This window comes from Neomonachus schauinslandi, chromosome 10 (genome assembly GCF_002201575.2).
Source record: "Neomonachus schauinslandi chromosome 10, ASM220157v2, whole genome shotgun sequence".
Classification (NCBI taxonomy): domain Eukaryota; kingdom Metazoa; phylum Chordata; class Mammalia; order Carnivora; family Phocidae; genus Neomonachus; species Neomonachus schauinslandi.
The window spans coordinates 124,806,760-124,819,681 of NC_058412.1; the positions used below are offsets into that span (position 1 = coordinate 124,806,760).

At 51.6% G+C, this 12,922-nt stretch overlaps 1 protein-coding gene across 8 annotated transcripts in view; it reads right to left on the reverse strand.

The window, feature by feature from the left end:
* Positions 1–11,611: 11,611 nt before the first annotated feature.
* ZMYND8 (zinc finger MYND-type containing 8) overlaps positions 11,612–12,922 on the reverse strand; it is a 124,819-nt gene continuing 123,508 nt past the window's right edge. For all 8 annotated transcript variants that reach the window (XM_021688887.2, XM_044918954.1, XM_044918953.1 and 5 more), the window contains one exon: positions 11,612–12,073. In XM_021688887.2, coding sequence (XP_021544562.1) covers positions 11,934–12,073 — 140 coding nt within the window. In that variant the 3' untranslated portion in view covers positions 11,612–11,933. The remainder of the gene's footprint in view (positions 12,074–12,922) is intronic.

The following is a 12,922-nucleotide window of genomic DNA, read 5'->3' on the forward strand; positions in this document are numbered from 1 at the left end:
TTATTTTTTAGGGTGGCTCAGTTGGTTAAGCATCTGCCTTCGGCTCAGGTCATGATCCCAGGGCCCTGAGATCGAGTCACTATTCAGGTTCCTTGCTCGGCAAGGGGCCTGCTTCTCCCTCTGCTTGTACACTCTCTCTGACAAATAAATAAAATCTTTAAAAAACAAAAAGTTTAAGTAATCTCTCCATCCAATACAGGGCTCCAATCCACAGCCCTGAGATCAAGAGTCACAAGCTTCACTGACTGAGCCAGCCAGCCACCCCTACATTTTTTTCAAAAAAATAAATAAAACTGCTTCTTGGGGCACCGGCTGGCTCAGTTGGTAAAACATGCAACTCTCCATATCTCAGGGTTGAGAGTTCAGGCCCCACAATGGGTGTAAAATAAAATCTTTTACAAAATAAAACTGCTTCTTAAACTTATAAAAAGATGGTCAAGGGGCGCCTGGGTGGCTCTGTTGGTTAAGCAACTGCCTTCGGCTCAGGTCATGATCCTGGAGTCCCGGGATCGAGTCCCGCATCGGGCTCCCTGCTCGGCGGGAAGCCTGCTTCTCCCTCTCCCACTCCCTCTGCTTGTGTTCCCTCTCTGGCTGCCTCTCTGAGTCAAATAAATAAAATCTTTAAAAAATAAAAAATAAATAAATAAAATGGAGAAAAAAGTAAAACCTGTAGGATCATATCTGCAAAAAGCAGCTTTGGAAGAAGATATAAGAAATTAATAAAAACAGGGGCGCCTGGGTGGCTCAGTTGGTTAAACGACTGCCTTCGGCTCAGGTCATGATCCTGGAGTCCCGGGATCGAGTCCCGCATCGGGCTCCCTGCTCAGCAGAGTCTGCTTCTCCCTCTGACCCTCCTCCCTCTCATGCTCTCTGTCTCTCATTCTCTCTCTCTCAAATAAATAAGTAAAATCTTTAAAAAAAAAAAGAAAGAAATTAATAAAAACAGTGACCCATTGGAGCTATCAGACATATGGGTAAGTGGGAGAGTGCCTTACTTATATATTGAATGCTGTGATTAGATTACTGATCTTGAAGATCAGATAATCAGTTCTAGAGACTTCTCTGTCATAGCCAGTCACTTGTTTCTAGCCAGTTTCCCAAGCGGCAACACTAGCCCTTTCCTGTGGGACTCAGGGTGCCAGTGTGAGGCTGGGGAAAGCTGGTCTGTGAATCAGGCAGCCTCCTTCTTGCCCATCCCAGGAAGCCTGGTCTCTGCCAAAAGTGGGGCAGTGGTGGTCTCCGTGGTCGGAGCCGGGGACGCCTGATAAAGCCCCATCCCATTTCAGAGCAGCTGTGCTAGCCGTTCATCCATTCTGCCAGGGGAAGCCAGGGTCTACCATTTACTGGGCCTGTGGGTGCGGACGAGGAAACAGACCGAGGCAGTCCCGACCCCCACGGAGCGGACTTTGCTGCACAGGAGAGGCGACACAAGCCGGCGAATTAACCGTGAGACGCAGACTTTCCCACTCATCGCCTGTCCTTCAGGACGAACAGCAGAGTGCCGGTGGCCACAAGCAGGACACAGCCCACACGCCCCCGACCCTGGGCACTCCCCACGCACAGGCTTGAGCCACAACCTAGGTCCACAACCTTCCGAGAACCACCTGGAGGGCAGAACAGCGGCTGGGGGACCCTCAGCAGGGAGGAGAAGGTGGATCTTGGAGGCCTAAGTCAGCCAATTTCAAAAAGCTGGCCTGAGGGGCACCGGGGTGGCTCAGAAGGCCAAGTGCCTGACTCTTGGGCTCAGCTCAGGTCTTGATCTCAGGGTTGTGAGTTCGAGCCCCGCACTGGACTCCACTCTGGGTGTAGAGCCTACTTAAAAAAGTTGGGGGCGGGGGAGCCTAAGAACATCCTTTTGAAAGAGATCACAGGATCTGTCCAGTGAAACATTCAGGGTCCAAAAGGCAGCCTCTTGTCCAAGGGGTAAACACTGACGGTCTTTCTGGTTGGTTGAGATTGTGACTTTCAGAGTATACGGCGTGGCATTGCTGGGTCAACGATGGGGACTGCTCTCCTCTCAGACACTGGCTAGAGTCCAGAAGGAAGCTTTGGGGTGATGCGGCACAGAGTAATCGGAACGGTGTGGGGACGCTGTGGACAGCCTGGTCCCCTCCAAGCAGGTGGCACCTGAGCTCAGACCCAGGTGGTGAGAAAATCCAGGGCAAGCACTCCAGGGGGGAGACAAGGAAGTACAGAACTTGTGGGCAAAGCTTTCAAGCTGGCGGGAAGAAGGGAAACCCGGGAAGACTGGAGGCGAGGTCACAGGTCATGGGGTCAGAGGGTAAGGCCCCGCGGCAGATGTGGTTGGATCCTTTTGGTCACGGATTTGGAATTTTACTGGAGTTTGGATTTTACTCTAAATCCACTGAGGACCCACCTGAGGGTTTTAAGCAGGAGAGTGGCATGATCTGATTGGCATTTTTAAAAATTACTCTGGCTGCTCTGGGGACAATGGTTTGGAAGTAGGGTGTCCAGTCAAAAACAACTGGGATTCCCCATGAACTTAAAGATGTTCACATTTCATTTTATAATCTACATACAGTTTCCTGCACAAAGCTCAAGTAAGTATGCACCTTGATGTATTTTGACATAAGCTCACACTTGGCTAACCACCGCCCAGATCAAGATGGAAGAGGTTTCCAGGCCCCCCCCACAAAGGCTCCCTCACAGCCTTTCCCAGCCCCTACCCACATTCCTCACCGTCCTGACCTCTGACGAGGCTCCCCACGGCCCTTCCGCCGCCGCTGCTGCCCGCTCCGCGCTGGCAGAGCTATGCCGGCCGGTGACCACCAGAGGGCAGTGCGACCCCGCAGTGGGGCCGAGCCGCCAGCCGCTGCCCCCGAAGTCGGGCCCGGAAACGACGCAGGCTGCCGTTGAAAGGATTCAGAAAGCACTGCCATCGGGCCATGCCCACGCTTCAGGGATTGCTTCGGTGAAATGGCAGCACCGTCGACAACGTGTTCAGACCTAAGAGTTGATAAATCCACCTGCCGTGGCCACAGTGGCGACCCCGGCATAAAGCAGCGTCTCTGCGGGAAGGCAAACCGACCCACACTCCAGCGGCCTCGAGCAATCGGCGTGAACAGCCCTGGGCAATGCCAGAACGCGCCGCTCGAATGTTTAATAATGTGCGTGCAACCAGTTAGTGTGGTTTGAAAAAAATGCCCGGATTTATTTTTACATCCTGAAGTTCATCCAAGGAGATAAGCTGGTTCCATCCAAATACTGATTTATAAAATTCAGCAGGAAGTATCCGGCCCAAAATGAGTAGCTGCTAAACTGCCCGCCCTCCCCCTCACCCCCCACGGGTAAGCAGAGTTGGCAGAGTCCCGGGCCTCTTCTGTCTCGGCCCTTGGATCCTGCTGGCCACCTGGTGTGGCTGAATGAGAAGCGGTAAACACAAGCCCAGCTTCTAACACTAAGCACCTGCTATGTCCCCGGCACGGTGCTAAGCCCTCCACCCGCATTAGCTCATGTCATCCCCTGCTGGAAAGGAAGCATGGCATGGTGATCAGGCCTGGGGCCTTGGGTTAAATCCCAGATCTTCCTGTTACTATCCCTGGGAACTTCACCCCTCCGAACTTCACTTTCCAGCTGTAACATGTAGTAACAATAGAACCAGCCTCACGGATTGCTCACAGCACTGAATGAGTGCCAAAAGGACCAGCACTTAGAATGGTGGCTTCCAGACTTTTCTGACTGCACTCCACAGTGAGAGGTGCCGATTACATCAAACCGAGGAGAGCATGCACCTGTGTATGTACATACGAATGTTCGGATATTGTCGGTGTCTGAAATAGGCTTCACAAAGCAATGCCTACCCATCTTACTATGATGCATCCTATTCTATTCCATCCTGCTCTATTGTGCTTTTAAATGAGGCAGGTCACAATCCATTAAAACAGTTTCACTCACAACTCAGCGTTAGAAAGATGCTAGTTTAGAACGAGGTTCGGCAAATAGTACGTTCATCATCCAATTAACTGCAGTGTTCACAAGCCCCATTTTACAGAGGGGGAAATGGAGGCCCAGAGGGGTGTTGTGGCCCGCCCCTGACTTTGCAGTTGGAATGTGGCCGAGCTTGGACCCCAACCCAGCATCCTTGCTAAATGACTACTCTTCGGCCCAAGGCTGCCAACTGGTGGCTTACGGTCCAGATCTGACCCAGAGAAACGTTTCGCTGCTCTTCACGTTATGGGTTCAAACGTTGACCCAACTATTTAAAACTTGAGAGATTTAACTCAACATCCACACTTTCAACTTTTCTCCAAAAACAAGGCACAGGATATGGCAACACTGGGCCTGCAGGTGCACACGATCAGCCGGGGCCACTGTGCAGCTTCTGCAGCTGTCACTGCTCCAAACTCGCCAATTGCCCCTGTCCCCGCCACGCCCTGTCGCCTCCCTGACACACCATCTACCATCACACAGGGCAGCTGCTTTTTCCATAATGAAGACACATTTTTCTGTCAAAAGTGGAAGGAAAAAAAAACTAAACCAAGAGAACTACAGGTTTCAAGAAGAAAATAGAGGTAGGAGTCTATTCTAACGTTTGATATAAAAAAAATACATATCTGTGTCCACTCTCCCCCCCCCCCCACCCCTGACCTGGTCCTGGGAGCAGAGTTGGCAACTCTCATCTTACCACTAAGCTGTAGCTACCTCTCTTTGTCCATAGCTGTGTCCCCAGCACCTGAAACTGCCCAGCCAAGAATGGGTAGGAAGGAACAGAGGGAGGAAGGAAGGAAGTGGCTTTTATACAAAAGCTTTTCTAATGATGACAAAGATAAAGGTTAAGAACAGACATTCTTTTGGGTCATCAGACGGGGTTCGAGTCGTTTCTTCCCCTAACTAGCTATGTGACCTCAGGCAGCTTCCTCGACCTCTCTAGGTCTGGTATCTTCAGCTGCAAAATGCAGATTGGGATTCAGTGCATATAAATTGCCTGGAATGTAAAAGATGCTATAGAAATGAAGTTGCCTTCTCCGGCAGCTCACCAAAGCGAACAGAGGTCAGTACTCAATTGTCTTAACAAGCTGTCTAGAGCCCAGCTGACCTGGCCTTGGACCCTCTCCTGGGCCAGGGAGGCAACGGTTTTCCATTAATACCATGCCCTGAAGAGAGCCTTGGGCAGGTGGAGCCCTGGGCCAGATGGCAAAGCCAAGGGTTTGATCCCCAGCCACAACTCTGGGTGAGAAAGGACTTGTTCAGCATTCAACCATTGCCCCTCCTTCGGCTGTACCTTCCTGGATGGAGAGGCGGGAAAGCTGAAAACTCTTCTCCAGGCTCCCTTACAGTCAGGGGTCTGGAGCACTGAAGGGCCCACAAATCAGCTGCGTTCACAAGAGACCCCTATTTGGTACTGAGTTAAGTCGGGAGGAAAGCTGGCTGCACACGGGGCATCCGGCCGGCAGGTGCAGACGAGAGCAGAGCTGACGCGGGTCAGGCCCGAGAAGCTGGTGCAGCTAGATCAACAGCGGTGCTTCATGATCCCGAACGAGCAGCGCCCGCAGCCCGCGCCCTGCACTGCCCACCCAGCCGGCGGCCCTGCCGTGTGGCTGCCTCAGCCCTCCTCCTGATTCTCTAAACACCCATCACGTTATCAGACCCAATCAGGGAAGCGGCCTATTATGGGACTTAGGCCTTCTACGCGGGTCAGAGGGGTTGGGGAAGTGGAAGTCTGAAAGGGCACCTGGAGTCACCAGCGAGGCAATCTGAGAAGCCGTGAGGCACGTCCAGCCACCAAAGTGAGTGTGCGGAGAGGCGCCAGAACAAAAATCAACGGGGAACCGTGGCCTCCGCAGCCAAGCGCCCGTGGCCGGACCAGCCGCTCATGTCCAGGGGTCCGAAACAAGACCCGCGTGCAACACCGAGGCCGCAAGGGCTGAGCGCACGACGGTCACCAATCTAGCCACAGAAACCTTGCAAGAGAAGAGGCTGCTGCTTCCCTTCCGCCTTCAAAATCTCACACGAGTCCCTCTTTGGGGCAATTCTAACTCAGCACCATTCAAGGGAAAGGATTCTGGGAAATGTAGTTCCAGCCTGGCCCATCGGCGGCAAGCCGCACCGCAAACCAGTTCGCTTACCACACCCTTCCGCTTCCCCTGGCCGGGTGAATTCTGCTCTCGACAACCGACCTGGCCGGCAGAAACTCTGGGCACTTTTGCGGGGGGCGCCGTCAATGTTTCTGTCAACCCGAGGCCTTTTGTTTGGGCAATTTCCTACCTTGGGAGTCTTCAGCCGAAGCATCCTGAATCCCACCTTCCCAGCCTTCCTTGCAGTTAAGACGTAGGCATATGACCTAGATTTAACCAATCAGCTATTTCCCGGCTGGAGATTTAGCCAATCAAATGCACTCAAGTGGTATTTAGACTCAATCCGATACACCCAGCACAACCTGGGTTTGCTCAAGCCAGATCCACCCACACGTGAAAGCAGTGGAATTCTGCAAAGTGCATTCTGATGGGTGGGATGCAATCTCGCAAGGAGGCAGGTGGGACAGGCCCAGTGTCATTGGTAAGAGTTGCAATGTCTGGGCCCAGTGGCAGTGACGGGAAGGTCGTGCAATGTAACTGGGACATTGTTTGTGGCTGTGCGCTCTCCCCGCTGGTCTCTCTGGCCCTCCTTCCCAGAGGTCTGTGAGTCCCGTAATATCCTTTAATAAATTCCTTTCCTGCCAGATTACCTAGAGTGTTGTTTGCAACTAAAACCCTGACCCCCTTTAAATTCACGGAGGCCTCGAGTCTCAGTTTCCCAGCTGCACAGAGCAGAACAATACCCAGCCTGTGGACAGTGGAGGGGAGTCAAGGAAAGAGGGGCCCGGAAGGCGTTTTGTAAACTGACCGCGGTGCCGCAGACACGGGGGTCCAGTTTGAATCCTGGCTCTGGCACTAACCTGTTGTGTCACCTTGGGCAAGTCACTTCCCTCATCCTGCCCTGTGCAGTTATCATGAAGACCAAAGATTACAGGAAGACCCTCAGCACAGAGCTCAGTATGCGGAGCCACAGCTGGGACGCTGGAAGGAATATGGTGACCTTTGTTTCCCTGGATGAAAGAAAATGTAGGGAGTGTCCTGATGTGCCCGGATATGAAAGCTGAAGTTTGGAAAACATTTCTATGTTCGAAACACAACTCTGATTAATGCCACTGAATTGTATACTTAAAAATGGTTTAAAGGGCAAATTTTATTATATATATTTTACTACAATTTTTTTAAAATAATATATCAAAAATCATTGAATTACACACTTCAAATGGGTGGATCGTATGGTATGTGAATTATATCTCAATAAAGCTGTTTTAAAAAAAACCACCCACTCGGCTTCCCATCCGTTTTGGAGCACAGTGCAAACCCCCCCTCTCCCTCCCTCTCTCCCTCCTTCCCTCTCTCCCTCTGGGAGCCCATCAGCCCCACCCCCACCTGGAATCCCTCCGTTCTGGCCTCACCGGTCCTTCTCTTCCTGGAAGATGCCAGGTCCCCGCCTCAGGCCTTTTTACATTTGTTCTTCTACCTGGGACATTCTTCCAACCAAGGTTAACAGCTCTTGGCTCTGGCTGCCCAATAGGATCACCTGAGAAACTTTAAATGACAGATGCCCAAATCCCAGCCAAGAGAGTCGGATGTCATTATTCGGGGGGAAAGCAGGGAGGGTCTCAGCATTTACCGGTTTGTTATTTAAAAAAACAAAAAACAAATTTAAAAAACCTTACCAGGTGCTTCTAATGTTCCGCCAGCATGAACAACCAATGCCCTGGTCATCAAGGCTCGGTTAGCCCTTCCTTCAGGTTTCTGCTCAGTAGCCAGCTCCTTGGAGAGGCCGTCCCCAAGCACACCATCTACCTCCCCTCCACAGCGTGCTTATTTACCTTCAACATTATCTGTCCCACCTAGGATTATAGGAAATGCATGTTTGATTGCTTCCCATGGGGAATGTCAGATGGATGAGGGCAGAGGCTGCACCTGTTTTGTTCAGTGCTGTGTCCTCAGTGCTTAGTCCAGAGGGCTCAGTAAACAGCGGTCACCTGAACGAACGGCTTTGGCCCACCTCGCTGTCCCCGGTGGTCCAGCTCCGACTCTGGGGGCTGCAGTTCTAGGTGAGGGCCACCAGGTGGCGAGAGTGCCCGATCGCATTATGGGCGTCCGCAGCCGGTCCTGCTCCCCGCCGGGCCATTCCTAACACGTAGCAAGGACCATGGTAGACCCCACTGCGAATTCAGACTCATGGGGCATCTGAAAATACTCGACCGGGACTAGCGCAAGAGAGGAAGGCTCCACAGCCCTGTCTGAAAGTTCTGAGTGCTCCCCCTCTTGTCTGGCTGCTCACAGACCCTCTGGTGCAGCCTTGGAGGATTCCCATGGGACCCCGTGGCTAGTGTTGGACACTGAGGACCCATCCACTGGAGGCTGTGGATCACGGACCCACAGGGGAACGAAGAGGCACTGGAAAAATGACCCAGGCCTCAGGATAAGTAAAAAAGGAAACAAGACAGGAGGGTGTGTGTCAGATGCTGCCAGTTATGTTCCAGAAGGAGAGAAAACTGCCTCCCCGTGGAGGTCTGTAAATGCACAGAACTGAAGGGTGCGTAGGAGAGGGACCTGGGAGAGCCAGGGGGGCTGGGAGCACACCCATGTCTTTCCAAATGGGAGGCATGGAGCTAGTCAAATATACAGTAGAATTCAACATTTTTTTAAAAAGCACCACTTTCTCTACCACTGTGAAAGCCACTTCCTCCTCCAGTGCCTCCTTCCCTGGGGGGCTGCAGCTGAGACCCGTGGGTGCAGGGGTACCTCATGGTGAGGAAGGCTCAAAGGCTGCCCCTGCTCAAACGCAGCCCCACCCAGGAGCCAAGTGTCTTTCCAAGCCCGCCCATCCCCTGACACAGCTCACCTGTGCGTGCGACACACAAGAGGAAGTCATAAATATGTATTAACTTTGCTCAAGGATATGAAAACTAGTAAGAGGCTGGGACAGAGGACAATGGGGGGAGGGGAGTGGCTGCTTCAGAGGTGACACCTGAAAGACAATCCGAGTAAAATGCCAGCCACAGAAGTGTGTGCCAGGCCAAGGGCGCAGCAAGTGCAAGGGCCCTGGGGCCAGACAGGGCTTGCTGGAGCTGGAAGAACAGGGGGCCATACCGCGGTCCTGTTCACAGCCTCAGCCTCGTCCCCTAAAGTGGGGCTGTGTCCCCCGCCCCCCTGTGGTCTTCACATGAGAAGGCAAGGTGCACATACATGGCCAATGAGGAAGCTGAAAAAATTTTTATCTCGAAAAATGACAATGTCCATGGGGCGCCTGGGTGGCTCAGTCGTTAAACGTCTGCCTTCAGCTCAGGTCATGATCCCAGGGTCCTGGGATCGAGCCCCGCATCAGGCTCCCTGCTCAGCCAGGAGCGTGCTTCTCCCTCTCCCACTCCCCCTGCTTGTGTCCCCTCTCTAGCTGTGTCCCTCTGCCAAATAAATAAAATCTTTAAAAAAAAAAACAAAAACGTCCCATTTACTGGAAAAAGCATTCAAGAACAGTCCAATTAGAATCTTTCACCAGCTCCGTGGCCTTGAGCTATTTACTTCTTTGGGCCTGTTTCTACAAAGCATCTGGCGGCTCACATTAGGGCGGCCCACAACCACCAGGTGAATGCCAGGGACCACTGACCCTGTGACATCCGGTGCCCTCTCCACCTCCATTCCTCTCAGCCACACCAGCCACCCTGCAGCTCATCAAGCATGTCAAGCTCAGAGTGAATACCCCAGGGCCTTTGTACCTGCTGGTCCCAGTCTAGGATGCTCACAACACTTCATGTCCCCACAGCCAGCTCTTCATTCAGGTCTCAGGTCAAATGTCACCTCCTGAGAGAAGTCCCAGCATAATCCGAGTAGCCACCTTCACCCCTTGAATAATCTCCATTTTTGGTTCGTTCCTGGGTTTCGGCACCAAAATAAATAAATATAAAAATAAAAAATAAAATATCCCCATTTTGTTCCTTTCCCATCAGTGGTCAGCAAATGGCCTGTGGGCCAAATCCAGCCCATACCCTGCTTTTGATATGGCCCATGAGCTGAGCATAGTATGTACATTTTTAAATGGTTGAAAAAAAATTAAAATACTTTGTGACCCACGAAAGCTAGATGACCAGGGCGTACCCGAGCCACGCTGAGGTCGCACGCTGCCCAGCCCCCCACCCTAGCCACGGGAAGACTGTCCCCTCCCCTCACTCACTGTCTTGCAAAGACTGACCAGGATTTCCCTTCTGGTTGGTGTGTCCCTGTCAATAAATTCCAAGGAAGCGGACTTCCCAGGAAAGGCGCCCACTGGGGGCCCCTATTTATCATGTGCCCACCACCCATGAAGATGTCCTTGACCTCCTGTACTGGGTCATGCAGACCGGACACGGCCATCCCGACCCAATGGAAAACTGCAAATTTGAGGACGACCAAAGCCATTTTTCCAAAAACAGTTTAATTAAAAAAAGGTGAAGAATCTGAAAAAACCGGGGGCAGGGGAGGGGCGGAACCCAAAAGAGCATACTGTGTGAGTCCACTGGCTCAGTCACAAAGAAACACCATCATCAAAAAAGATATTTAAGTTTAATACAAATTTTATACAAAGAAAATGTGAAAAAATACTTCCATGTGCTAAAAGCAATTATGCTTCACAAATAAGGCCAGCTAGGCTATTTTTTTTTTTTTTGACAACTGCAATTCACAAATGTTCTTTCTCTCTTTTTCTTCTAATACTCTCTCTGTGTAGTTCTTCTCTAATATGGGTAACTAGCTGGAAACTGTACACAGTTCGCATCCTCTTATCAACAACGAAGAGAAAGTAAACAGGACTAAAATGTACAACAGAATGTACTGGAATGATATCGTACAATTAATTTTCTCATATACATACATCACCTTTTGCTTTGTTCAATGCTTTTTGTTTTACACAACATACAAAATGGTACTACAGTGCGGCCGGTGTCTGGCTTCCTCTCACACTGCCTCTGTTTCATGCTAAAATTAAAATTCCATCGTATAAATAATACATACATGCTTCATCCCAGACTCAAATGTCCTCTGCGTGCATCTTGCCTTTGAGTGCTCGCTTCCAAGAAGCACGGCATCGCTTACCAAGCATGTGTGAGTGTGTTTAAAAGGAACCACAAAGCAAAGAAAAGATTTCTCTTTGTTTCAGAGCTTATGACTCTTCACGCTTCCTCTGTCCTCTCCTGCGGTGGAGCTGAGCGGGGCTTGTTTCCGTCTTCTGGAAACAAGGGCCTTTTTTCTTCCCTTTTAGGAGTAGTCATCACTGAAACCACACAAAATAAACTAGCTTCTCCAGGTGGCCTTTCGGGCCAGAGAGCTTGCATTGTATAACATAGGAACGTAGTATCTGAAAGGGGCCGATGGCTCCATGGGATGTGCCCACAACTCCTGGTCCCAATGTGCTGCGTAAAGACACCCGAGAGCCAACGGCTCGCGTCCCCCCGCGGCGCGCACGGATGAGGCCTGCATGCCACAGCGATCCCAGGGCCCAGGCTCCATGCTGCCGTGACAGAGGGGCCGACCAACCAGCCCTCCTCCAGCGTCCAAACATTCTTTTCGTTACTGGGTTTATTTTTTTCTAACTGTTTTTCTTTTTTTTTTTTTTTTTTTTTTTTATAAGTTAAAGTCAATACAAATATAAAAAGGGGAAGGTACTCTAGGTTCAAGGACATCCACAAATTGTACATCATTTACACCTAAAGCATAGGTTTCGTGTGGGTCCAACAGTCCTCAGTCGATGCCAATGCGGGCCGCTATGTAGTGTAGGCTGCCCTCTGTGCCAAGGGCAAAGGCCAAGTCTGCGTGCCTGGCGCTCTCCAGTCTCACGTTTCTTTGCTGCTTCCTATTGCCCTGGTGTCTGGTTTTTTTTTCCTCCACGGCGTGGGTGGCTTGTGTCGTGACTTGTCCCTAGTCCCAGAAGGTGTCCAGCCGAGACTCTTTCGGGAGGAGACTCTTCGAACTGGAACTGGCGTTGTGCTCGGAGCGTGCGGGTCCTCGCTTCTCGTCACTGCTGCTCCAGCAACTAGACTTACTGCTCCGGGAGTGGTCTGCAGGAGAAAAGCAATAGAAGGGGAGGTTGAGCATTCCCGCCGGCCCCACCAAGGCGGAACCACCCCACCACAGGGCCCGCGCCTCCTCGGCGGGCCGCCGCTCTGCCCTCCCGCTCGGGGCAGCGTGGCCCGAGCCACCGTCCGCTCCCCAACGCGGGGGTGTCTCCAGAGCACAAAGGTAGAACGACTTCTCGTTTGGGGATTCAACAGCTGATCAGAAAAACAGGAGGCCATCACGTGGTGGAGAACCACGATTGGTGAGGAAGGAAATGAAGTGCCAAGGGAGGCAGTCCTTACGCGGCACCTGAATCCGTGTGCCCATATCACACGGCAGATCGACCCCAAGCACCTCTTGGACACTTCTGTGTCCAAGCTCGGCTGCTGGCAAGAGGCACGGAAATGTGGCATTCGATTGACTTCCTTCTATCGGTGGAGTTTCTTTAGTCAATTTATAGACAACTTGAAAAACAGACTATAACCAAACCGCCTGAGGGAGAGGATCACAGAGGAGAAGGATCGAGGGCCAGAATGGTTAAGTCGAGCTAGAAACAAGACACCCAGCAAGCACAGGGTGGGGGCCCCGAAGGACACAGGACTAGAGAGAAGACTTAGGATGGCTTCGAGGATGCGTGGACCACAAGAAGCTCAACAGTGGCTGTGGAAGCTAAGAGGAAGCTGAAAGAAGAGCCAAACAAGGGGTCTGTAAGCTGTCGTGCAGCTCAGCTCAGGTGGGCGGGGCTGATGGCGATCAACCCATCAGCACACTGCCAAGACCCCATCACACCCTGGATCTTCTGACAAGTTCACAGAGGCTGGGATGAAATTTTGTTTTTAAATTTCTTGAGG